The 27,413-nt window shown below is 39.8% G+C and overlaps 2 protein-coding genes across 14 annotated transcripts in view; one reads left to right on the top strand and one right to left on the bottom strand.

Annotated features, from left to right (window-relative positions):
* The window catches only part of TEX9 (testis expressed 9), a 229,949-nt gene extending 216,279 nt beyond the window's left edge, over positions 1-13,670 (bottom strand). For 5 of the 9 annotated variants that reach the window (XM_082447320.1, XM_082447327.1, XM_082447325.1 and 2 more), the window contains exon 1: positions 12,687-12,777. The gene's annotated coding sequence lies outside the window, so the exon portion shown is untranslated. Of the gene's footprint in view, positions 1-12,686; positions 12,823-13,506 lie in introns of those variants that run through there. The other 4 variants (XM_082447324.1, XM_082447329.1, XM_082447328.1 and 1 more) reach the window with 3 other exon arrangements.
* The window catches only part of RFX7 (regulatory factor X7), a 159,739-nt gene continuing 145,263 nt past the window's right edge, over positions 12,938-27,413 (top strand). The window contains exons 1-2 of one of the 5 annotated variants that reach the window (XM_082444857.1): positions 12,938-13,067; positions 13,685-13,847. In XM_082444857.1, coding sequence (XP_082300983.1) covers positions 13,687-13,847 — 161 coding nt within the window. In that variant the 5' untranslated portion in view covers positions 12,938-13,067; positions 13,685-13,686. Of the gene's footprint in view, positions 13,068-13,093; positions 13,519-13,681; positions 13,848-14,208; positions 14,258-27,413 lie in introns of those variants that run through there. The other 4 variants (XM_082444858.1, XM_082444855.1, XM_082444856.1 and 1 more) reach the window with 4 other exon arrangements.

Genomic DNA, 27,413 nt, shown 5'->3' with positions numbered 1-27,413 from the left:
AATCCAGGTGGATCACTTAGCATAAAGCTGGTTGTATAGTAATGTTTAATAAATTTTTGGTATTGTTATTTTTAAATAATTGATAGCTTCATTTTACATTTCTTTTCATTAAAGTTATTCTAAGTTAAAGTTATTTAAAGGTGTGGGTTTTTTATTTCCAAGTTATAAAAATTGTATTCCTTTGTACTAACTCCAAATTTTATTGCAGTGTGATCAAAGAATGTGACCTGAATGATTTCTTATCTGGGAATTTATTAACATTTTCTTTTCTTTCTTTGTTTTAGAAAGCAGTTAATGTTGCATGTGTGTTTGAAGAGATTATGCATTCACCATTTATTGTGTATAGTCCTTTACACCTATTCAGTCAAGTTTCTTTATTGTGTTATTCAAATCCTCACTACGCTTGCTTCCTTTTTTCCTACTTGATCTGTCAATTTCTGAGTTGAAGTCTTCCAAAATAGCTGTGTATTTTTCATCACTACCTGTATTTCTATCAGTTTTAACATTATACGTTATATTATAAACATGACTTTTGATGTTATATTGTTAGGTTTGTAAAGGTTCATTATTAATTGACCTTCTTATGAAATTGTATCTTTCATCAACATAAATGTTCTTTATCTTGTCAAATCCTCTTTACATCAAATTCTTCTTTTTTGGTCTAACATTAATATTACCATACTTGTTATCTATTTTTAGTTATTTGGCTTATTTATCTTTGTATGTTCTTTTATTTTCAACCTTCTTTTTAGATGTATTTCTTCTAAATACCTTCTGACTAGACATGTTGTTATTTTACAGATTTTGAGATTTTTCTGTCTTTATTTAGGAAATTGTATCCATTTGTCACATATTGTGATTACTGATAATTTGACTTTTTCCCTGCCATCTGGTTGTGTGTGTGTGTGTTTTACACACTTTTAGAACTTCCCTCTTATCTCTTCATCACACCTTGTCTCTGCCATCTTTATGTTGCATTCATCCAAAACAGGGGTGGCAGGCAGGCTAAATCTGTCCTGCTGCCTGTTTTGTAAATAAAGTTTTATTGGAACACAAACAGGCCCATTCAATTACATATTATCTATGGCTGCTTTCACACTATAGCAGCAGAGCTGAGTAGTTAAGACAGAGTCTGTATGGACCACAAAGCTGAAAATATTTACTCTCTGATCTTTTACAGAAAAAGTCTGCCAGCATCTAATCTAGATTTTAATTTTATGTTACTAATTTTTAAACACAGGCCATAATTAGACGAGTTAACTAGTTTCTTTCCTTTCCACTGTTTCTTGAATATCTTCATCTTTCTTGGATTCATTATTTATTTTATTAAAATTCATCCAAAAGTCAGTTATCCTTTCAAGGAATTTCAATTGGTGATACACGTCTGCTGAGTTTTCTTATTTTGAAAATCATGTTTTTAACCCCTAAGATCACTGTTTGCTTCCTTTCCACTAATGTAATAATGTCCTAATCTCTTTGAAGATAATTGTTTATTTGTAGCATTTATAAGTATATATTTTACTAAAAAGTAAAATAAGTATATATTTTACTTTATATTTTATAATATATTTATATTTTAATATAAATATATATTATATATATTATATATTATATAATATATATTTTATATTTATATTTTATATTTATATTAATATAATATATTTATATTTTACTTATATTTTACTTATAGTTATATTTTTCTTAAAATAAGATGAAATTTATACTTATCGTTTCATTTATCTTTCCACAGGTATTATTTCAGTATTTACTGAGTTTGGTGCCTCTACGAACTTGTGTTATTCTTATGTTGATTAATCTTTTACTTTGTAAATGAAAATTCCTTTTAGTGCTCTACCTCTGCTTAATGTGGGTTGACTCTGATGATTATAGGAGAAGGGAAGGACATACTGCTGGGCAGAGTGATTTCAGAGCGAGGGGTCTCCCTGTCCCTCCTGGAGTCCATTGCTATTATTCTATCTTTGGCTCCCAGGACCCACAGGCTCACTGCTTTAATCTGTGGACAATTCTAAGCAGGAAAAGGGAAGGAGATCAGCAGACCAGCTGCTCCAACTGCTATGTCTTCATTCATTGCTCTGGTCATTATGCTAGCACCCTCTACGCACTGAATCTGCTCTTTCTGAGATGGGAGCAGCCCTGAAATTGCTTCTACTCCTTTAGCAGTCTTAAGCTTAGGAGTATTTGAGGTTCAGGTGCCCTAATTTGTTTTTCCAAGAAAATTTTCCAAATTTTCTGATACACTGATGACATTTTTTGTCCCCAGTCCTGTTACCAATTATTCCTCTCCCCCTTCCCCTTTCCCCCATCTCTCAACCTTTTCTGTCATTTCATAAGATTTGGTAGAGGTAAGCTTCCTTCAGTCTGATGTCTTGATTTAATCTTCATACACAGGATTTAAAAACTAACTCTTTCAAAACACCATTAAATATAATTTATTTGTGGGTGGTAACATATCTTACCATTTTTAAAATTTCAAAACATTTAAAAATATACTCAGAAAGAGCATCTACGACACAGAAGGAACATTGAAGCCCTACTCCAACAGCATCTCTGAGGGGACTCGAAATGAGAAAACGATGTTCACCAACTAGAGTGAAAAGGGGTACTAGGTCTTGAGTCACTTGCCTTTAAAAATAGATTGGGTGGTCCATTCAATTAAAAAGTGTTCCTCGGGCTTCCCTGGTGGTGCAGTGGTTGAGAATCCGCCTGCCAATGCAGGGGACACGGGTTCGAGCCCTGGTCTGGGAAGATCCCACATGCCGCGGAGCAACTGGGCCCGTGAGCCACAACTACTGAGCCTGCGCGTCTGGAGCCTGTGCTCCACAACAAGAGAGGCCGCGATAGTGAGAGGCCCGCGCACCGCGATGAAGAGTGGGCCCCGCCTGCCGCAACTAGAGAAAGCCCTGGCACAGAAACGAAGACCCAACACAGCCAAAAATTAATTAATTAATTAATTAATTAATTTTTAAAAAAGAAAAAGAATTTACTTAAAAAAACAAAAAAGTGTTCCTTCATGGGGGTGGGAGACACCGGTTGCTGCAGAGCTGTAATCATTTAGCCACATTTTCTGCCCGATAACAAATGACACATTAGGCAGCAATCGGTGACATCTGTGACATTTTCAGTCAGAAAAATCTGACTCACAAGCTCATCCTGTTTTGGAATGCTACCCCCATCCTGCCATACCTCAATCCCTGCTTGCCAAGCAGCCTGTTCAGTTAGACTGTTTATGAGCTAACTTTAACAGTTTTTAATCCTGCTCTATCTAGAGCAGCTGGAAAACATAAACCCTGACGCCCCTCTCCCTCAATCACACACACACACATTATCTGGGCTCTTAAGTCCCTGGGAAGAGTAGCTGGTCTCATTGGGCTTTCTTTCGGGACCTCAGAAGGGATACATATGGATGTGATATTCCTATGAAAACTCTGAGATTCCTCAGTCGATTATTAACACCTTCCCTTCTTTCTCCATTTCCAGTGTTGGGTTTATTTGCAGGGGTTGCATCTGTACATTCTCAGAGCTCTCTGAGACAGCATTAGATGAATCTCAAAATTTTCTCTGCTTGGTGTAGGCAAAAACTTTTTCCCTTGCCATTAATGATGCCTATCTCACTATCAACTGTGCCCCAATTTCAACCTGGCAGGGTTTGAATGTCCTTCCACACTCTGATCAAAAAATCTCCTGTAGCAGCTGCCTCAGGTGCAGTGTGGCTTTGGATGACTAAGACCTGTGCTTTATCAGATTTTCAAGTGGTGGCACACGGTCCCTCGGCTGCTGGCCCTTTTGATTTTCAGGGCCCCAGTCACTGTCAAGGTCCTTGTCCTCCAACATCATCCTATGTCTTCCCTTCCCTTCTCCACCTCCTCAGGAATAACATATACAGGAAATTCACATTTATTTGGCTCTTACTAAGTATAAAACATTGTGCTAGGTATTTTCACAAATATTTTTCATCAAACATTCAGCATAACTATGTAAGGGAGTCCTATTTCCCCATTTCTACCACTTCGAAACCGAGGCTCAGAGAGTTGTGAGGGACTTGTCTGGGACTACAAAAGTGGCAAGGGGTATGGCTGGGATTTGGGTCCTGGACTCTAAGCTCCGAAGCCCAGGGGATGTCCCTGAGAGTGAGCCTCAAGCCTGGCCTGTCCAAGAGTGTGGATCTGAATTCAGATGAGAACTGGAGGCTCAAGGGAGAACGTTGCTGACTCTTCTCCTTAAAAGGAAGAGGGCTGGCCAAAGTACCTTTAAAACTGGAGAATCATAGCACCAGATGTCTAGCTGAACAGACAAAATTTGGCTGCTTGGGAAATTTTTGTATGGTCACAGAGACATGAACTTTAAGTATGAATTAACTAAGTTCTTAGTACCTGCACTATTATTACGGACAAGCTACTGAGTTTTCTTATTAGCCCATTCTGCTTTTTCCTGCATTCTGCTTTTTTTTTTTTTCTTGGCCTAAACAAAAGGAGCTCTCTCTAATTCAATAATTCAATTCAACAAACATTTATTATTTGGTTACTTTATGGTAGGGACTGTACTATATGTAGGAGATACAGAAAAGAATAAAAACATACATCCTAACCACATACAGTTCACAGTACTTGGAGCCAACAGTGGGGAGGGTAGGTACAAGAAATTGACAAGTAAACCTACAATTACCATACAATGAGATAGTGTCTGTGACATAAGGCTGTGTGAGGTCCTAAAGGACCACAGAAAAGGGACAGCTAACTCAACCTGGGTGCGGGTGAGATGAGGAATGGATAAGGTAAGACTTTCAAGAGGACGCAATTCTTGACATTTAATTGAGCCCTTCAGATGGTCAGGACCATAACCGCATGTGTAAGAATCTTTTGGAAGAGAGAGACCCACCCTAAAGTAAGGTAGCAATGGAAACCTTCTCCTGGGGATCTGAGGAAATAAACCACTTGCTAGAATTGCATTGGAACCTAAATGGACTTTTAGTTCCCTAGCTCTCTTCAAGTCTGTATGAAGTCACTTATAAGTCTGCTCCTGGGTTTCTGGTCAGTTATTCTGGATTTCCCCAAGGCCTGGCCAATAATCTGCTCTTCCTCATTTGTGCCCTCTTACTCTGGAGCTCCATCAAAAAACCTCCTCAGTTTCTATCCACCTCTGGGCCTATTGCTCCTACCATTACTAAGCAACTATCTTATCTTCTGAAAGCCTTTTCTGCTTGTCTTCTCACAGTTGCCTCTTACTTATTCCCTCGACTGGTTGCTGCTGCCTAATGGTTTCTGAGGTCTGCCTCTCTTGTGTCTCTTAGCTACTTTATTTTTTTTTTTACCGCCAACTGCCTAACTGTCTCTCTTTATCATACTCATATTCTCCAAGAAAGGAATCAATTTGTTAATTAATTACTAACCTCTTCCTTGAGCAAAGACCTTATATTTAGCCAGCTCACAGGTCACTGTCCAGCCAGGGGATTGGTTGCCCTTATGTTGGATGCTGAGCCCTGTTCCAACCACAGACCCAGGGTTACAGGTGAAAAGGATGGAGGCTTACATCAGCTGAGCCCTTTAGAAGGTAGCTACAGAAGGCAGAAACCTGAGGGCTTGGCCAACTCAGGAGAATGATGCTAATAGGTACATTAGAGGCACTATAAATAGGAAAAACAAAAAACAAAAGATTAGAAAAAAAACCCATACTAACATCAAACCACAATTCTTACTTGGTACAACTTCAGGTAATGGGGGCGGGAGGGAAGGATGAAGAAAAACAGGAAGTTCCTGGGAGTATGTATATTTATATACAAAAAAGAGCAAAGAAAATAAATATACCCAAGGAAAGGACACAAGTTGGCCTCCTTCATAGGAAAGGCTCTTTCCTGAGGTTCCTAAGAAGAAAGTCCGAAGACTTCCTCCTCTTCTCAAATACATGAGGGATGACATAGAGTGTAGTGAATGTGATTGTTAGTTTTATGTGTCAACTTGACTAGGCTAATGTACCAGTTATTCAATTAAATGCTAACCTAGGTGTTGCTGTGAAGGAATTCTGTTAGATGTGGTTAACATCTACAATCATTTGACTTTAAGTAAAGGAGGTTATCCTTGATATTCTGGGTGGGCTCCATCTAATCAAGTGAAAGGCCTTAAGAGCAAAACTAAGATTTTTCCTAAGGAAGAAGAAATGCCACCTGGTAACTGCAGTGCCTGTTCCTGCCCAAGAGTTTCTGGCCTGTCAGCCTGCTGGCCTGTCTTACAGAGTTCGGACCTATTAACCGGCACAATCAGGCAAGCCAGTTCCTTTAAATTATATAATAGAATAATTACAATAAATATTGTGATAAATATGTGATCATAATGAACATTACAAGAAATTTATAATATATTCTACTGGTTGTTCTCTGATACAACCCTGCCTTATACAGCGAGGACAGAAGCAGAGATTTGGAATTTGGTACCCAGCGCAACCTTTATCATCAGCTATTCACTCCGGTTAGGCCAGTCTCCTGTTTGTCTCTTTAGTCATGCTGATTTTCCTGCTTCTGTTCACACTGCTTTTCCCTCCTGGCTTGCTGCCGTTCTTTCTCCCACTTTCATAAACTTCTTCCCTTTCCTTACGCTCCACCTCTGTCCGAAGCCCTCCGTGAAGCCACCTCCTTTTACTTTAGCTCCATTTGCTCTTTGCCTTCTCTTAACTCCCTCAGCAGTTGTTAGCTGTGCCATTCACTGTGATGCTTAATCTTACACATCTCGCTTAACACTGCTTCATATATAGTATCCACCACTAGCTAGGTTTAAAGCTGTAAGTACAAATTTGGGCATGCAAGAAATGTCACGATTCTTTATTGTGTTTAAATCAAATTAAATTCACCTCAGACTTAAATGATCCCAGCCTTAATTCCACTGAAGTAGAAGGAAATCCAATCCCAGTTATCACTGGGCTTCCCTCCATTCCTCCCTAGAAATGCACTAGAGTCTGGAAGATTTATGTTGAGCCCAGAAAATGGGGGAAGATGGACTTTGACATCTTCATTGTTCAGGGATACATGGTCCCTAGAAGCCAAGCAACAGCTCTGCTCATAGACCAAGAGTGGCAGGGCGATCCAGCCTCCATAGGGCACCATGCATCTATCTGAGGTCTGGGGTGATCGAGGAAAGAGGGCTGGTGTCTCCACTACTGCAACCCTGAACTTTGACTCTTTTCCAGTTTGGGAAATTTTTTCTTTTGCAACAGTTCCACCTACGCACAACCCCTCCTTCCTTCTCTCTCTTTCCTCCTTTCCCTCACCAGATGCCCCTACCTCTTGAACCCCCTAGCAAAATCCCTCTAGGAGCAAGGAACCTGGAAGGCAAATTGCTGGGCACAACTCCAGGGGTAACATTGACAGTGCATCCTAAGGAGTTGTGGTCCAGGATGCTTCAATTACAATGTGAGTGGTGCCCCCTGGAATGGTCTAATATTGAGCTCCTGTCAACTTCTTTCTGCCTAGAAACACACAACTCCCTTGAAGCATGTTTGGAATGGAGAGGAGGGAAAATATAAGGAGAACATAAACCAAATTAATAGCTCAATAAATTATCCTGTCACACACTTATTTTTTTGTTTGTCCCCTGCATTTTCACTTCATGTTAAAAAATATGTGTGGGCTGATATGTCTATGTTCCAATTAGATTATGAACTTCTTGAAGATTAAACAATACTGTATTTACCACGTATTTTTTTTAATATTTATTTTTTTTAATTTATTTATTTATTTTGGCTGTGCCGGGTCTTAGCTGTGGCACACAGGATCTTTGTCGAGGCATGTGGGCTCTTTAGTTGCGGCATGCGAACTTCTTAGTTGTGGCATGCGGATTCGTAGTTGCGGCATGCATGTGGGATCTAGTTCCCCGACCAGGGATCGAACCCGGGGCCCCTGCATTGGGAGCGCAGAGTCTTACACACTGGACCACCAGGGAAGTCCCTTACCACTTACTTATTTTTAAATCTTTCTGTGGTTTCAGCATAATAATTAGTATGTAAGAGGGACTTAAATGTGTCTTGAACTGAGGAATGATGAGTTTGTGGATTACTGATTAGGCTCTACCAGTTCAGACTGCACCAGTGCTGACCTCCTCATTGTAGGACTGGCTCTAGTGTCTTTTTACTGTCACTTTTAGGGTTAGGTAAATATGCTTTTCCTTCACCGGCTTCTGTTCATAGCTGCTGCTGGCCTGAATTTCCAAGATATCAAATTTCTACTTGGGACCTTTCTGGCCCCAAGTAAAAGTAAACATTTCTTTTAAAATTCAGACAGATGATATTAACTTGAACCTTCTTTCATATAAAGAGAATGCAGGTCACAACATAAACATGTGTATTGTAGCAACAGTGGAAAATTTCTAAATGAAATCAAAGCAGTACCTGGCATTCATTTTCATAATACCTTTCACTTGAAGAGCCAAGTACATTACGAGAACTTTATCCCAATAATCCTCAGAAGTAAGTAAAGGGACCTGACAGAATGACTGGTACAGATAGGGTCACATAGCCAGGTAGTGACAGGGTTGTTAACACCTTGCTGCCTTACCCCGTATTTGAATAGTTAGGCTACTTCCCCTTAACAAACCATTGTTTTGATGACATAATAGAATATTTGTGCTCTAACAGGAGAAATCATATTTTCACATCATACTAACATTAGTAAGTATGGCATGGAGAAAATTTAACCAAATTTGCCAATATGCACTTGGTTTTGAACCTTCCAACCTCCCTCTTCTGTAATCTTGCTTCCTCTTTGTTGTCTTCCTCCTGACTGCTCTCACCTCCCTCCCTCTAATGTTAGTAAAGGACTGAAAACTCAGTTACATTACAGCACTGGAACTTAACATATCAGCTCCCCTAGTACTACATGCATTTTGACAGACAAGAGCTTAGTCCAAAGAAATTAATCATCATTTTCTGATACAGAGAAAGATTTTTTAGGAGATGGAAAGCCTTCCTTCCCTGTTCCCTGAAATAATAACATGTAGGTAATTACATATTCTACTTTCAGCTCCTAGAGGGAAAAGTTTGCAATGGAAGAAGGCAGGGAAAGTAATGATAAAGGAAAAGAGGATGAGGGAATCCTTTGTTTTTAAGAGGGAAAGGAAAAGAGGGTAGAACCTGATCTTTTCCACATCTGTAAACCACCATAATTTGTGGAAATTAAATGTACACTTTAAGCACTTAACCAATATTAACCAATGATGAGCCTAGTTGAGGCCTCATTTTGTCAGAACAATCGTAACTAATAACACAGAGTAACGTTTAGTAAAATGGGCTGTGTCTCCCTCCCCTCCTTTCCCTCCCCTATACACTCCATTAAGGATCTGAGCACAGAGCTAACACTGGGTTCTGCATTATGCACTCCTCTCATGTGCCCTTTCATGGCTTCACACCAGTGTTCATGGTGCTCCTTGACCTGAAACCATCTTCCCTCAGTGTACTGCCTGTTGAACTTCTACTCACCCGATGAGACCCCATTCAAACGATAGCCAAGAGGCCTTCTCCAAAAGCTCTTTTACCTTGAGCAGGACCAATCCCTCCCTCCACTATACTCATCATCTTGTGTAACTAATATATATTAATAGGTCTCTCTGCTCCCCAGAATGTAAACTACTTCAAGTTAGGACCAGGTCTTACCTATCTATCTATCTATTTATTTATATTTTCAATGCCTGACACTCTTATGTATGGGGTATAATAAATGTATGATAAACATATGTACTATAGTCTGGTCAGTATACAAAGTTTAGTTTCATAAAGGAGACAAAGTTTAGACATAAGAGAGCAAGATGCTATAATGTACTGGGCTAAGAAAATTAAGGTTAGGTAACTACTCAATTCAACAAATATGAACACCCAGGAGTAAGGAATTGTGTCCCGGGATCACTAAGATAAAATAAGGCTTCGAGGTGCTCACGACCCACCTTATAGATTGTCTTTCTCTGTGTATAGCACTTCCCTTGTTAGGTTTAGGTATCACCTTATGTGTTTCTCATAATAACCCCGTGAGGTAGGTCATGATTTTCATTTCTATAGAGGTGAAAACAGAGGGTTTGAATTCCCAGGTTTTCTGACTCCCAGACTGGAGTCTTTCTTCCCCACTACATCAATGTTTCTCAAAATTTTCCACGGGAGTGCACTTTCCCAGGGAGGACAGACTTATACTCCTCGGGGTTGAGAAACAGAAGCTCAAAATTTAGTGTATTCTCTTGAAAGTTCATGTTCACGATAATGTTTTCCGCTACTTCTCACCGAGTCAAACTGAAGGTCTGAGGAAATCAGCCACATTGATTCTGGGTCCCTGAGGGACCTTAGTACAGAGTTTCATAACCAGAGGGGGGCAAACACAATTTCAGAAGCACCATGGCTACACTGCCACCTTTACTCAAGGTATCTGGGTTTGGCTTGAGTCCCCACCCAAGATTTTGAATAACTTCAACAGATTTCTTTTAGGTTTCTACTGGTATAACTCTATTCACCGCCCTCTCGGATGACGGTAACAAAACACACACTCTACTCCCAGATTTTAAGTGAGAAGTGGGGGCTGACTCTTTAAAGCCTCCCTGCAAGGATGTCCATTCTGGCAATAAGATCTCTTAAGTCTGACATTATCTGCGACCCCTCTCATTGCTGGTTGAACCTAAGAGTCCCAGATGTCCATCCCCCGTGGGCCCTTGAGGGCCCACAGGCTCAACAATGCTCTCTCGTCAGCACCGCCGCTAGAGGGCAGTTCAGGGTTGCGGCTCTGCTGTGCCCTCTAGTGGCTGCTGGCATGACATGCTCTTTTATGGAACCTATAAAACACTGAAAAATTGCACTCGGGAAGTCAGCCTGTGTGACACCCGGTAGTAAATTTTAAAAGAAACGTCTTGGTTCTCAGCTTCCTTTTCTTAAGGCGTTTGGCAGTCTCAGATACATTACCCTTCTTGGACGAACCTCCTACTCCCTAGGGTCTCCCCCTCCCAGGGTGTGGCAACGTGGAGCCATCATTCTCTCTTGGCAAGGTAAAAAAATTAGAACCTGGGGGACTTTGCAACTTTCCCCAATGCCTTTTTACTCCCTCCATCTTCCCCATGGATATACAGCTTAGATATGCATTCAAGGTTTTTCAGTATAACTTCATTTTCACCAAGGCTTGTAAGCTCTGGCATTAGACTTCAGGATTCAAATCCTGGCTCCCTCATTTATTATTTGGGTCACTTTAAGAATGTTAACCTCGCTAAGCTTCTGGTTCATCTGTAAAAAAGGGAGACTAGTACTACATTATACAATTTGGGGATGACAATGTATGGAAAGTGTTAGGTCTTGCACAGTGTAAGTGCTCAGCCAACATCAGCCATTTTCATTCTTCAAGGCTCCCGTCTAGTGCACACCACGTCTATCAATTTGGTACAGAAAAAAAGCCTGTCTTTACATAGAACACAAGGGTCCATATGCAAAATGAATTCATAAACAACTAATATTTTCTAAAAATGGCTAACAGTGACCCTAGGTTATGGAAAAGGGGGCTCGTTTGTGTGGCAGAGTCAGTGCAGTGGGTTTCAGGGTGCAAAGGAATCCAAGGGGCTTAGAATCCTCATGGAGGAGCTGTCTTGCACACAGGTGTCCTTCCTCCCTCCTAGTCCTCCTGCTCCCACCACGTGCAAGAAGTCAGGGTGAATCTGGGAGTGGATTCTGTGAGTCAGGCCTGAGGGCACAGTGGTGCAAAAGCAAAAAGGTTCCAGGCCAAGGCAGGGAACCTAGAACTCCAAAGGCCAAGAAACCCAAGCCAATCAGATTCCCCACCCAGGAGGAGTCTAAAAGGTGGCAGGGACTCACTGCCCAAAGTCCAAGCACTGCAGGAAAGTGGCCAGAGAATCTGACAGGTAGAAACCTGATAGAAACTGTCAGAAAAGTTAAAGCAGAAGAGCTCATAACACCCACAGGCCCATAGAAAGGTCAGTGTGAGCTGAGCAGCTGTTCCATCTGGTGCCAGAGGCCTTGGCTGTAGTCTTCTACACCCAGGCAGTTTAGGCCTCCCTGATCAGCCCCACCTAGAAAAGCCAATTCTTCTGCTCTTAAAGGGGACTTGCATGTTTCTGGCAGGGAGTCTTACTCTTGGTGGGCAAAGCTAGCTCTTAAGGATGAGTAGCGTGGGAGGGGGCAGAGAGTACGTCCAGGGGTTCAACTGGCTCCGAAGGAAGGAGCTTGTGGCTGGAGCCTGAGCCTCCATGTTGTGAGAACTACACGCGTTTCTTTCCGAGGCAAGCAGGGGCCTTGACTGCCAGGGACCCTGACAAGCCGCGACTTGAGCTGTGCCCGAGAGCCTGGGTTGGCTGGAGAGCGGTATAGAGGAGGAGGGAGGGCAATCCAGGAAAGGGGGTGGGGTGGGGAGGGAGGTGAGAGGAAGAGCACGAGCAAAGGCACGAAGGAAGAATGAGTCTGCGGCGCACTGAGAATGGCATGGAGACTTCACTGATTGGAGCCGGGAGTTCTTGCACGGGGATGGAGGCAGCTATGATTGGATAGCTAAAGTGGGGCCAGATTTGGAGGGCTTTGAATGCCCGACCGAGGAGCACTCAACCCAGCTCCTGCCTTGCGATTTCCGTTCAAGACTGAATGACCTAAAGGGTGGTTAATTCCAACGGGTGTTCTTCTTTGGGGGCTTCTGAAAAGTCAGCTTATGCTCTTACCTGCTTCAGTTCTCTTCCTTTACCCAAGGAGAAAGTAATCCTCACTTGCCGAGGGGAGGGAGGATAATGTTGATTGATTTCACTTTACTTGCTTGGAGGATGCAAAAAAAAAAAAAAAAAATCCCATTTCCACGCCAAATGTTAAATTTGGTTTCTCCTCCTCCTCCTCACGCAAGTTCTCTTTCTCTCGCCAGCACCTCCCCCACGTTTTCCTGCTCTCCTCCACGAGCTCGGCCAGTCCCCTCCTCGGCCCCGGCGGCGCACGTTCCGGGCCCCGCTGGCCCGCGCCCGCCCTCCGCGCCCGTGCGGCCCCCTCCCGGCCCCCCGCGCCCGCGCGCGTATCCCGCACACCCTGGTCCACGCCCCCCCCGCGGCCGAGCGGTAGGTGTTTTGCCGTCTGCGCCGGGCCGCAGTGCGGCTGCGCGCACTGGGCTGCCTCCGGGGCTGGCAGGGCAGCGGTGGCCGCGGCGGCGGCGGCGGCGTGGGGAGTGGCGTGGAGCCGAGCCTGGGGCTGCAGCAGCGCGGGGCCCCCTGAGTAGAAAGCCCCGGGGGCAAGAAAGGAAGGCCAGGCCGCCAGGTCCCTGAGCAACCGTTCTCCTTGGATTTGGGGGAGCCCTGCCCCCCCCACCTCGTGTTCAGACGCCCCCTCCTCACCCCCCCCAAGCCCCGGCCGCTGACGGGAGGAGGCGGCGGCGGCGGCGGCGGCGGCGGGGGGCTGAGGGGCGCCGCCATGCCTCTCCCGCGGTGAAGCGCCCCGGCCGTAAGGAGCCGCTCGGTCTCCCCGGTGATGTCCCCCAGGCGGCAGGCGAAAGCGACTCACTCGAGCCCTGGGGTAAAGGCCTAGCTTATCCAGCTTCCTTCCTCCTCCTCGTCCTCCTCCTCGTCCTCCTCTTCCCCTCCCCCCTCCTCCTCTCCCCCTTCGTCCTCCCCTCCCCGTCTCTTCCCTCACCCTTCCCCGCGCCCCCATCTTCCCTCCCTCCCTCCCCCCCCTCCAGCAGCGATGGCAGAGGAACAACAACAGCCGCCACCACAGCAGCCTGATGCCCATCAGCAGCCTCCCCCCAGCGCCCCCAACTCGGGGGTGGCTTTGCCAGCCCTTGTGCCCGGGCTGCCAGGGACAGAGGCCAGCGCGCTGCAACACAGGATCAAGAACTCCATCTGGTAAGAAGATCCTCCATCGCTGGGGTAAAAAAGCCCAGGCACATTTCTGCTGCAAAGCGGGTGGGGGGCGGCGGGCAAGGGAGCCGAGGAGGAGGCTGATGCATTCATTGAATGGGGGTCTCCACAAAGTCGGGTGCATATTCATAGGACCTCTGGAGGTGTGGGGACTTTGCATCAGCCCCTGCGCTGCGGAGCCAAAAAATGCTTTTACCCCCTCCTCAATTTCGAGTGCAGATAAACAAGTCATTTATGTTTTTCACTTATGTGTTAGAGGAATACGGGTCGAAATTAAGTCTTGGTGCATGATGGTAGCATGAATTTGGGACTGAGGAATGCAAAATGTGTTTACTCCTTTTTGCAGTCATACTGGGAGGAAGAAGTGTATTGTGAATTTTCACCGAACAGACATTGTGCGTAAGAATATTAATATGCAGCACAAAACCTAATGTGTCTCTTCCTTTCACTTGGTTTAGCTGCTGTTTCTGGATGTTTTTGCCTTCTTTATTCTGAGCTTAAAATTCTCTTCCAGGGATCTTAATCTTTGCATTGATTGTGAAGAAAGGGTTTCTTCAGTATGAGATATTTTAAGGTGGTAGTTTACACTGCAAAGTGATTTTCTAATTTAAAAGGATGTGTTTAATTTAAAATAAATGTGTTGCCATTTCGTGTGTCTTTTTTTAGAAACCATGGATGAAATATCCTTTGCTTTTCCTATACTTTCTTGTATAAGAATTTCCAATATTTCAACATTAGATTAAACTCTGAAAGACTGGTAGCAGTCTTTTAATAATTAAATACACTGACTTAAGTCTATCTTCTGTTAGAGCCATTGCAAATATTCTTTGAACATGAACTTGCATTATTTTTGTAGGGCTCTTCATTAACTGACATGTTTTAAAAAGTGTAGTGCTATTTTAAAAATGGAAAGCATTATTTGGAGTTTAGTCTAAGAGACTGCTTTTAATAGAAGTTTAAAAATAGAATTAAATGTGGTGTTTAAAAAAGCTCTGATTTTAAAAATGAGACCTTGCATGTTCATCATTGAATATGATTACTGAAATATCAAAACTCCTTACTTTTTTTATATTGCAACTTCAAAAGTATCATAAAACAACTGGCATTGCAGTACAATATTTACACGTTTAAAAATAGTGACAATTTTTGAATACAAAATTAAAGTTGGTTATATAGTAATTTAATTATTTTCTTGGCATACATCCATATTGTCATGATGATAATATGAAGTAGGTCAGTGCAGGCTTTAATAGTTTTATACTACACAGTAGTTGGCAGCTGAGTATCTTGCTTTCAGTTTTAATTTTAAAATGAAGTTTAAATATTTTAAAGGAGAATTTTTTAGGGTTAACAATAGTCCTGCTGTGGCAATTTGAATAGGTCAGATAAATAGGATTGCCTTGTGTGTGTGCGTGTGAGAGAGAGAGAGAGAGAAGGCTTTATTCTTCGATGAATGCCCTCACCCCCTTTTAAAGCTGTAATTTAAAGGAAGAGATGCTTAATCTCCTTACCATCAAGGTTTCCAGAAACCAGGTTTTTTTTCCCCCCTATTAACTTGATGTAACTAGTGTCTCTGAAATGTGAATTGAGCACTTTGGTTTTTACATTCAGGTAAGGGACATCCAAGTTAAAGGACTAAAATCTTTTAAGAAAGACAAATTTTGAAAGTTGAATTAGTAAGTATATGTTTTAATTTATTATGAGAACAATAGGGGAAAGGAACCTTCACCTTATATTTTTCAAATATGATTAAGTTGTATAGGCAGTGGACTGAAGTGTTTGAATGATAATGATAGTGGAGTGGTGCTCTTTTTGGTAAATCATGTGATTTAATTATTCTTTAATTGATAATTTATATTTACACATCCATTACAACTTAACTGCGCCGATTTTAATGTAAGAAAAACTTCTGAAGTACAGTGTGCTTCAGTTTTTGGTACTTGCTCTGAAAAGAAAAACTGACAACAAACACCTTAATCCCCAAATGTACAATTTTATAGCTTCATTTTAAAATTGTACTGGCACACTTAGTAGCATTTAATTTTCAGCTTTAGAAATCCTATTTGCAAAACTTATTTCTTTATATTTAAAACTTTAGAATAAACAACGTCTGTGGATCATAAACAACGTTAGTGGCTCTATGTAATATATAGACTCCTAGCCACTGCTCCACAAGACTGGATTTATGTTATTCATCAAGTGACTATATAAAATACATTAGAAAGTGAAAGCTCCTTCACCACAATCTCTTCCTAAGAAATAGTGTGTGTATGCGTATAAAATTAAAATGACTTTTAATAGGTAAGATTGCAGTTCTTTAGGTATCTCATTTCACAATTTTTTGAAGCAATAATATCTTTTTACCAATTATTTTATCACTTGATAATGTTCTGAAAGATTATCAGTCTTGTAGTACATCCTATGTCAACCTGTGGTATCATTACTAATGAGAATTTAAAATTGCATTGAACAGAAATGTGGCATTTAATAATTATCAAAAGGGTTTTGCATTTAGGTTGATCATAGTTTCTAAATTATTGGACTTGCAGGTCACAAACAAGTCTGAACTTGTCCTCCTATTTTACAGATATACAGTATGTGATGTAGGCCTTTAGCTGGATAATGAATTATTTATTATCTCAGTTCATAATTAATCTATTCTGTTTATTAAACTAAAATACTGTTAGATAAAAGTATGTCCGTGGTTATTTCAAGCATTAAAAATGAGTCTTTGGAAAAAATATTAAGTATTCAGAGTTGAAATCATGTTACTTAATGATTAACATCAGAAACCAGATTTCTTAAGAATTGGAAATATAATGTATTTTTAGATAGTTCTACAAAATAAAGTTACTAACTTGATAACTTGATAGTCTTGTAGTATTTGTGTAATATATTTACGGGTATCTTCAGCTTAAGTCCAATGTAACGAGCCTGTACCTTTCTTGATCTTCCTTACTCCCACTCCATAGACAGAGGTCCAGATCACTTACACAACTCACTTGAAAGGAGATTGATTTGCAGAGGTGTGTTTTAATACTGAATATGCTATAACATAGTATTTATATTTTGTAAGTAATAGAAAATAATAGAATTCTAATATAAACTTTTCATTAAAAAAGGAAAGCTAGTAACTCATGCATTTTTTTCTAAATAAAAACTCATACTGGCAACCTAAAACAAAGCCACAATCTAACCTCACTGCAAACTTCTTTAACTTACATTGCACCCCTCTTTGGTTACCTAAAAAAAGAATACTGAAGCACGTTTTTCCTTCCTCGTATCTCCCAGTGTCTTCACAGTTTAAAAAAAAAGAATGTTTGTATTTAATTTAGACCAAAAGAATTTAAGTGCTTTTCTTTTCCTTTTTAAAGCAGTTTTTCCTGAAACCCTGATAGAATAAAATTACTGTGGAAAAATTGCATTTGAAATCGCTCTGCCTGTTTGTGATTAGTTATGTTTAAGAATAATCATACCTGCATGGTTGGGAGTGATTAGCATATTTGGAATTAGACTGTCACATAGACGACAAACATTTACCTATAAATTCAAAAGAAATCATGATGTTTCATTGTAGAAAATGTTCTAATACTGTATTTACTCAACAAACAAATACAGGGATTCTTAAAAGAATTCATTATTATCAGTTATTATTTTTATTTATATAACTATTTGCAAGTAAGACCTTAAAAACCATTTTTTAAAAACAGTTCTATATGATGTGTCATTATTCTACACACTTTATGGAAAGAGATAAATTGAGTGACAGGGAAGCTATAGGGTTCCTCTGATTCATTGTCAGATCCTGGGAGCAGTGCTGTGGCTATAGTTCCTTGTCTTTATTTAATCCTGTAAGTCACACAGAGGTCTGAATCTGGTACATTTTAGATTTAGAATTTAAACCCAAATTGAGCAATTTTGTTTTACTCCCTTATTTCTTAGTTGCAGCGAGCAAAGTATGGCGATCCATACGTTTTTCTTATTAGCGCCATATTTGTTCTGATTTCTGTCCCCTGTCATAGAACTCAGTAGTTCAGTTTTGGCCTTGGTTCTGGGACAGGCAATTTTTAGGTCTAAGAAATAGTTACTGTTTCTTCAACTTCAGTGGGGAACATTTGCTATAAAGCTCATGACTTTAGAGTTTACTTTAACCATAAGCCCAGGATTTTCATTTTGCTTTAAAATTAGAGACTGACTAGTACATCAGCTGGCTTTGAAACATTTTGATTAGTTGTTTGACATGTCACCTACCCTGAGTTCAGCCTATCTTCCATACCAAGCACACCAAAGACTTAGGGTCCTTTTAGCTTGTCTATATTGAGGCCAGCTGTGATGGTGCATCCTAGCACTAAGTGTTTCTGATTCCAGAAAGAAGGCAATTCCTTGTTCTCCTCTATGATCAGAAACTGATGAAATTGTCTTCCCTATTGCTCAGAAAGGCAAGTTAAGCAGTTGCAAACCCCTCAACTTTATGGCCTCTTTTAACTTAGGTACTGATTATGTGTGTGTATAAATCATTGACCAGTTTGCTCTCCCCATTGGGAGGTGTCTTGAATGATGTAATGTGCAGAACTGATTTGGTTTCTGTGTCACTATTAGTTTTTGGTATTATTGGGGGAAATGAACTTCACAGTGGTAGGAAAGGCAGAAGTGTCTTGTTTGTTATGAAAGATGCTTTGAATAAAAACTTACGTCAAATCACTTTTTATATTAGAAAAATGTTACACACTAAAACTGTACAAATGAAAATGAGCATTGTCGTTCACTCAAATTTGAACACTTTAAGCAAGAACAGTGTTTAAGTACTCACCTGAGCACCTGCTGTATACAAAGTACTATTCTAGAGACTGGCATTTGAGGAATGCCCATTCACATGTAATATTAACCTAAGCAAAAATGTGCAATAAAACCTCTCTTTCATTCAGTTAGAGGACCAGGGAATGCGGTGACAAGTGCCAAAGCATGGGAAAAGTAGACCCCTTCGTTTCCTTGTCTACAAAATGAAAGATTTATGCTAGATGACCCTGCAAGTTCCTTTAGCTTAAATTTCTATAGCTCTGTTACTAAATTAATATTGACAGCAATAATAAAGCAGACCATAAGTACAGTGAAAGACTAACATTTAATTAATCAGCAATCAGCAGAACATTTTCAGTGGATGGATTGTTAGGTTTTGTCGGTGTTTCCTTGGGTGCTAGCCCAGGAGAACTACCTGAAGGTGTAATTCACTTATTGTTACCTTGTGCAAGAGTTCTGTTACATGAGATTCAGTCTGCAAATATTTATTGAGCATGTATTACATTTAATGTATTCTAAGAGCTGTTGTTGATTATGCAAAAATATGTGAGACTATGTAGTACTCCCTGTTGTTGGGGAGTTTACTAGTTGCTAGTTGAGAGATTGCACTAGGGGGGTTATTTGTGTGATTGTTTTGTTTATGAAGAGGTGCTCAATACTTAAGAGCATGTCACACAGGAACTTTTCTCCCGTAGTAATAATATAATATTTTAAAGCAGTAGAGAGTGTTATATTGTAAATTTGGTTATGTAAACAAGAAAGGTGTGTATTCTTTTCAGAAAATTGAGTGTTGAGTTGAGCTTCACAGCTTTATTCATCAAGGGTAGACATTTTAATTTGTAGTTGTGACAGAGTGTTCTTTATAAGTATTATAAAGAATGAGACAGTAAGATACCCTATCTCTGACCAAACTAGACCACTTTGTCAAGTGCCTCCTTTTCTACTGTCTCTCTGCATGCATTTGGTCTTTTTAGTTGCTTTCTCTTCTGCTTCCTTGAGGTTCTAAAAGTTCAGGTTAAAGAAGAGTAACATGGACCAATAAGAGGAAGACTCTTGCTGCCCTGGGCGGGATAATAAACAAGGAACAATAAGCTCTGAAGCCTTAATGCACTTGATTGCTGACTATGAGATTAAGGTAGTTAACGCTTAACCTTAACCCACATGAATAAAAACTTTAAAACATGATTTAATTTTTCTTTCTTGAGACGTTTACTTTTTTCTGTGTCATGGACTGTATACTTCCTATTCATAAGAGGAAATAGAAAACAATGAGGTTTGGTTAATTATGCACAATACCTCTATCAGGCATCTATTACAGGAGCTCCTATATATATTACAAGAATGTGTGGGAGGTGAGGTTTTGTATCTCAGAACAAACTGAAAACATACAGGTGTATTCCTTGCTATTTGTACCCTATTTGGTTTCTTAATTTGAAGAGTGAGATGTCGGAGTGACAGGTTCCAAATCTGTTATGTTTTGGAATTTGGGGAAGCAAGAGTACATACGGTGGGAAATACCATCTCCCCCAAATAGCTTTATCTTAAAAAAAAAAAAAAAATTCCTGAACCTGTTTGTGGTGGTCTGGGTTTGGATAGGAAGGGTTCAGATAGCAAAGGATACCTTTACACTCATTTCGACACAGGATTCAAATGGACTTGAACTTGCATGCCACAAGTCTGATTAATGAGTGATGCCTACCAAGGGCATGGGAATAGGAAATGATGGTACATATGCCGTATATTTACCTCCCCTTTTCTTTCTGAAATCCGTGATTTTTAGAATTTGAGCTGCGTTATAGGTAAAGCATCAGAACTATTGGTTATCTTGGAGGATGATTCCCTAGAGCTTTGGGGTTGCCATCTGTGATTCCTAATTTTAAGATACAAACCAAGCATGTAGAGCACTTGGGTTTGTGTTTTTCATTCTTTTCTTGTGTTTTTATTTTTCTGTGGCTTTCCTGTTTTGATGATCTTTTGCTGCTAAGTAGCTTCAAGATGGGAACAGGGGATTAGTGTATTAAGTGGCTACTTCAGTTTGTATTATCCATAACCCTTTTTCTTTGCTTTCATTATCTTGTTTCTCTGCTTATGCCTGTGCTGGTCTTTTTACCTGCTACCTTAAAAACCCTTCTCTTTTTTCTGTTGATGTAAGTGTCTAACTTTAAGATCCAACTCATGTGCTACTGCTTCCATGAAACTTCTCCCAACTCCTAAGGAACAATGATCTAAGGTGTATTAATTAGTTTTTTTCAGTAATTTAGACTGGCCTTACCTGAGATGAATCCATTTTAGTGAATTTTTAACTGAATTTAAATGAAACATTCTCATTTTCCAATATGTAAGGTTTATAGGAATTCAGAGACCGAATATACCTGAAACAAAGCAATCATTGCATAATAAGTAGTTTACAGTATGACAGTAAAATATTATTTGTATATGGGAGAGCCAAGAACTTGCCATTGTTTTTGCAGTATACATGAAATTTTTAAAATGTAATTGGATAAGAGTGTCACTTCAGTGATATCTTGCTTGGAGCAAAGTTGGTGCTTCTGGGAGGTTGGGAAATGTATTTGAACAAGATGCTTCAGTTAATGTAAGTGAATCATTTCCCTAATTTGATTGCATTCATTAGATTTATTAATTGCATTTGTGTATAAGCAATCTATGATCAAAAAATTAACTGTCAAATTACTAAATGCATGATCCCTTTTTCTGCAGTAGAAGATATTAGCAAGCTTTGTTTGGGCAAATTCTGTACATACAAGTTCCAAAGAAGTGAGAAGGTCAACAACTAATCCTGCATTTATGGAATCAAGTGGTCAAAGAAAACTGAATTCAGTGCACATTTATTTTAATGTCTACTACATACAGGCATAGGAAGATTAAAAAGCAATATGATACTAGCTCTACCTTACATTCACCCTCTGTGTGTAGTTGTATGCAACATAATTGAATTTAACAAAAGTAAGATTTTGTTACATGCAGTGATGGTGTAATCAATGGTATAAACAAATACAGAATTAGATGAGAGAAAGATTCAGTGAGGACATAATAGTTTTATTGGCAAAATTCAGGATCATGGCCTTAGCAAAAAATCAAGGGATGGGCTATTGATCCAGATACATTTAACAGTTTGCTTACTGGGAGATCTTTATTCCCACTATCAGGAATTAGACTCAGAGTTGTTGATGACAGTAAGCCTTGCCAGTAATGAGACTAATTAGAGGAAAATAGCTTAGGACAAAGTTTGGTTGACTGAGGAGTGGGGTTTTCACCAATCACAATCCTGTCATCTAAATTTTAACGCACAGAGGTGGAAGCAATAATATAAAGTAATAATAGAGAAGAAAAGGATGAGGTTGGGTGGAGCTGGGGCAGGGGACCAGAACTGCTCCAATAGCAGTCTTGGCAGGGGACTGGGTACCCTGAATTGACTCAGTGAATGATGCCACTTCATGAAGAGGATTAGAATATTTAATGTGGGGGTCCCTCATGTATCTCATTCAGCCCATATCTTGGCTCCTGTATCTTGGCATCTATATCTCTGTACTTTTCTATTATTGGAGGCAGTTTGCTTTCCCCGTTGGATTCATCTGTGTCCATATATTTAGGGAATTTAACACATACCCCTTTTCTGTCAGCATCATCAAACTGTTCTTTTCCATAGGCTGCTTTTCCTGTGGCTTTATACATGCTTAGGACTTCCTTAAATCAGCAGCAAACAACCTTGGAGGTTTTTCAGTAAAACAAACAGTTGATCCCTCAAAGACCTAAAGAGCTCATTCATAGTCATAAGAAAAACGTCATTAGGTAAGTGAATGAAGAATGTGGATACTCATTTTATAGGAAGAATAGCATAAACTATTAACAAATATGCAAAAATCTTTACTCTCGTTGATAATAATTATAACAGAAAAGTACCGTTTATCTGACCACTAAGAAAAGGTTTAAGAAATATAGTAATTATTGCTAGCTAATCTTACCCCTGGTGGTTTTACTATTTTCCTTATCTCTTTCCCTCCCTCCAGTCCCTCACATCTTATCCTGTTGTATGGTATGTAAGCCCACTCATATTTTTGGTAGAATAAGTTTGAACATATATTTTAAAAGTGTTAACTGTGTCTGCACTTAGGTGGTGGAACAATGTATGGTTTTTCCCTCTGCTTTGTTATATTCTCCAATTTTTTTTAAATGAGCAAGTATTATTTTTAGTTTGGAAAAATAGCCATAAAAGTAAAATAATGCCCGTTGTCTATCCTGCTGCTCTTCCCTTTAGGCTGCTGTCTGTCCTTCAGATCTTTTCTCTCTCTTACCCATTTCAACTCTTGCAGTCTGGCTTCCTGCTCTTCTTGCCAACTCAGTGGGCTTTTCTGAGACTCTGTTTTTCATTTTGTAACTTTTCTTCTGATTATTAAGATTCCTTCGCACTTTGGAAATTCTCATTCATTCCTTTTTGAGAGTCACCTTTGTATCAGCTGCTCTGCCAGGCACTGGGGATTCCATGGGCAAGGATGTAGGATCTCTGTTTTCGGGACCTTACCTCTGATTAATGTTTTATCGGTTCTGCTGCTTTCCTCTAGATGCTCTTTAATTGTGCATATCCAAACACTTACTTCTCAGCCATCCATTCTTTTTCTCTTTTTATATCTTTGCTAAAGTCACGAAATAGATAGGCTCACCAGACAGCTCTAAACACATCTACTCATTCATTCACCAGAGTACAGGTTGCCACCACTGTCACGTTAAACTTGGCATTTTCACACTAACCCTTCTTCTGTGCCATGATGCCTTGCCACCTCAATTTGCTTTCCTTTCCAATTATTCTAATTCTTTTGGTAGTAGATACCAGTGTTCATTCTATAAGGCTAGCAGTATTGGCTTCATATTTGATTTTTCTCTCTCATCCCTTGCCCAATATTTTAACATGTTGCCAAGTTCGCCTTGTCACTTAAGTTTCTCCCTATCTTCCTATTTCTACTGCCAGGACCATAGCTAAGTGCTTTACTATCTCATTCCTGGATTATTACAGCAGCAAAATAGCTGTTCTCTGCTCCTGGCCTTTCCCCCTGTTGTATGCTGCTGCCAAAATCAGTCTCTAAAACATCCTTTTTTATGTATCTAAAGCCTACAGTAATTTCCTCTTGCCCCCCCGTACTGTGATTGAATATTTGTCAGGTTTCAGAGGCCTTTGTAACCTAGTCCTGTACAGTACATCCAGCCCTACTTCTTGCTGTTCACAAGCATTCAACTCCACTTCAGTGCAGCAGGCACTTCACTGTCTGACTTATATTTTGTGGTCCTGCTTTCACTCCTGCTTTGTATCTTTTCTAGACTCTCCACTCCCCTGTCTCCAAATCCTGCTTAATCACGTTTTAACTATTTTGAAGTCATAGCACAAGTTATTGTACTGTAAAACATTCTTTAGCTACCCTAGTCCATATTTGTTTTTTCTTGACCTCATGTTGTATATTGAGGTCTGTACAATTAAGCACTTAATCACTCTTAATTTTTTTCCTGTGCTGTTTCAATAAACAACAAGTTCTTTGAAGCTAGGGGCAACATCTTTTGCATCTTTTTATTTCTCATGTAGCAGTAGGTACTACTGAATACCATTTTTGTTTACTATATTCTTAGAGGTAATTTATTTTTTTCTACATATTAATGTTTCTGTATTTTATATATTTAATGAGGTAATTTCCTCCCCAAACAAGTTATGAAACTCATGCTGCATTTTACATAATAGAGGACTTATAGCAGTTGTTTTTTTTTAAATTATATTGGCGAAACTGAAGTAATCATGTGTTTCGAGTTTCAGTTTTACTAGTCAAATGTCTTTTACTGTATTTAGATTAAAAAATGATGTATATCCCAAGTGAGAGCCGTTGTGTCCCTCATTTTAAAAATACTGAGCAGATGACTACTACATAGTTCTGTAACCTTTCATGAATGAGTATACAGTAGTAGAGTTGACCCTTGAACAACGTGGGTTTGAACTGGGAGGGTCCTCATTTATGTGGAATTTTTTCAGTAGATACGTGCTATGGTACTACACCATCCGCGGTTGGTTGAAGCTGCAGATGCGGAACCACAGATACTTAGGGTGACTGTAAAATTATACTCAGAATTTTGACTGCACAGGAGTGGGCACCCCGTCCTCCACATTGTTCAAAGGTCAGTTGTATTTAGTTAGGGTTTTCTGGACTGATCAGCTGTGTCCCAGCTTAGTTCCCAAGTGATAAACTTGGAATTTTGAAGATTCTCTTAACATTGAGCTGGAGATAGCTTCTTTTAAGTTTGGTCCTGGTGGAAGGTTTGACCTACTTATTTTGGGAGCCAAGATCCAAGGCTAAGGTAACTTGTTGAATCATGACTGAAGCCTGAAGACAGCAAAGGAAACCTGTGAGTGAGGGCAAGTAACTGAGGGAGGTGGATTTACCTGGGAAGTAAGGAGGGAATGACTAAAATAGGAAAATAATTCTGAGGGCCTGAAGTATTTCAGATTCATAAAACAGGCTAGTCTGCTGGGCCTGTTTATCTGACATAGAGACTTTTTAATTTGTTTATTTGGCCTGCTAGATATTCTTTCAGAGAGATACAGCAACTAGTTTATCTTTAAAAGACTTTTTAAGCTTTAAAATTGTATTTATACGATGCTACTTGGTTTGTTAGAGCAGTGGTTGTCAAATGGGGGTCATACTAGCATCACCTGGGAGCTTGTTAGAGCTGTAAATTTGGGGACTCTACCTCAGATTTACTGTAACAGAAACTGGGGGTGTGACCAGCAGTCTTTGTTTTAGTAGCCTTTTAAGTGGTTCTGATAGATACTGAGGTTAGAGAACCACTGGCTTAAAGGAGATATCTTCTAATAAAATATTAAGCCTAAGTCTTCTCTGTGGCAGAGCTTTAGTATTCTCAATTCTTGAGTACCCCAGGTAGAGTTAGTAACTCCTTTATTTTAATTTTCATAGTATTTGAATATAATTCTGCTATAGCATCATTTACACTGTGCTGTAAAAGATTTCCAGTAAGTTGAAATATTTAGTTTCAGTAATTGTACATGAATACAAATTAAACAGATAGTGCATAGTCATCATTGCACTCATCCCTGGTCAACAGTTTAAAGACAGGCAGACAGGCACACAATACCGTGACCACATGTGCAAGAAAGTATGGGATGTATAACCCAGGAGTCAGCAAGGTTTTTCTTCAAAGGGCCAGATAGTAAATATTTTTGGCTTTGTAGGACATAGAGTCTCTGTTGCAACTACTTTACTCTGCCATTGTATTAGGAAATTAGCCATCAATAACATATTAGTGAGTGGAGATGGCCAAATTTGTTCCACTGCTGGCAGGATTTGGCCCTTGGGCAGTATTTTGTGGACCCCTGTATACCATTGCTACCTGGGAGAAGTATGCAAAGAATATAGATAACTGTTCTCAGTCTTCACTATCTTACATTGACAAAGAATGGATGCTAGTCACCTGCTTGATATTAATTGTCTTGTAATTCTCCCTTGGGTAAAACCAGGATTATATGCAAAGCATATTAGAATACAAATGAGAGTTATATTTCAGCAGTAGTCGTAACTCAGCTCCCAATGAGGATAATAAAGTATACTGACTTTTGATTTCTGGTCCAACACATAAAGAGCTTGAAAGTCTTCACTCTTGTCACAACAAGAATAAAAGGAGGAGAAAAGTAACCATTTTGAAATACAGCCAGAGCTCTCTGTTCTCTTTAAGGAGGCCTACCTCAGGGGAAACTGTTTTACCAGAGCCTAACCAAATGGGGCTTTACCAAAGCCTAACTGACCTGAGGGAAAGAAAATACCCAACTCCAGTCCCCTCTAGTCTTCTATGTGGGGGAAGGGAAATACCCAACTCAGGCTCACTAAAAGACCTGAGACCTAATCATAGGACAGTAGAATGCTCCTCACCCCCCACCCCCAATTTTACCACATCAGTAGGGCTTCTGTATAATAATGGGATTACAGCTAAAACAACTATAAGCCTCAGACCTTGCTTAATAAGTACCTTATTATAGGTACTCTCAAAGACAACACGGGAGACGAAAACAAGGAAGTTAGAGAAAATTTTAGTTTCAGACACCACATCAATGGCAAACAATTAACGCAGCCCAGCTCCTAGACAGATGAACATAACACCTCGCAGTAAGGAGCTATCTATCTATCTCAGTTCCTTTTACCCAACATCATGTCTGTCTTTCAGCAAAAAATTACAAGGCATGCTAAAAGGAAAAAAGCACAATCTGAAGAGGTAAACCAAGCATCAGAACCAGACTCAGATATGACACAGATTTTGGAATTATCAGACTGAATTTAAAATCACTAGATTAATATGCTAAGGGCTCTAATGGAAAAAGTGGACAACATGCAAGAACAGATGGGTAATGTAAGCAGAGAGATGGAAACTCTAAGAAAGAACCAAAAGGAAATGCTAATAATCAAAAATACTATAAGAGAAATGGAGAATGTCTTTGATGGGTCCATCAGTAGACTGGACATGACTCAGTAAAGAATCAGTATGAAGTATGAAGATATGTCAATAGAAACTTCCAAAACTAAAATACAGGGAGGAAGAAAGAATGAAAAAGATGGAACAGAATATCCAAGACTGTGAGATGATTACAGAAAATGTAACATGCATAATTGTAATACCAGAAGAAGAAAGAAAGAGAGGAACAGAAAAAATATTTGAAGTTTAATGGCAGAATTTTCCCCAATTAATGACAGA

This window comes from Balaenoptera physalus (genome assembly GCF_965194825.1).
Source record: "Balaenoptera physalus genome assembly, chromosome: 2".
NCBI classification, from domain to species: domain Eukaryota; kingdom Metazoa; phylum Chordata; class Mammalia; order Artiodactyla; family Balaenopteridae; genus Balaenoptera; species Balaenoptera physalus.
This window is presented reverse-complemented; position numbering and strand designations above follow the sequence as displayed.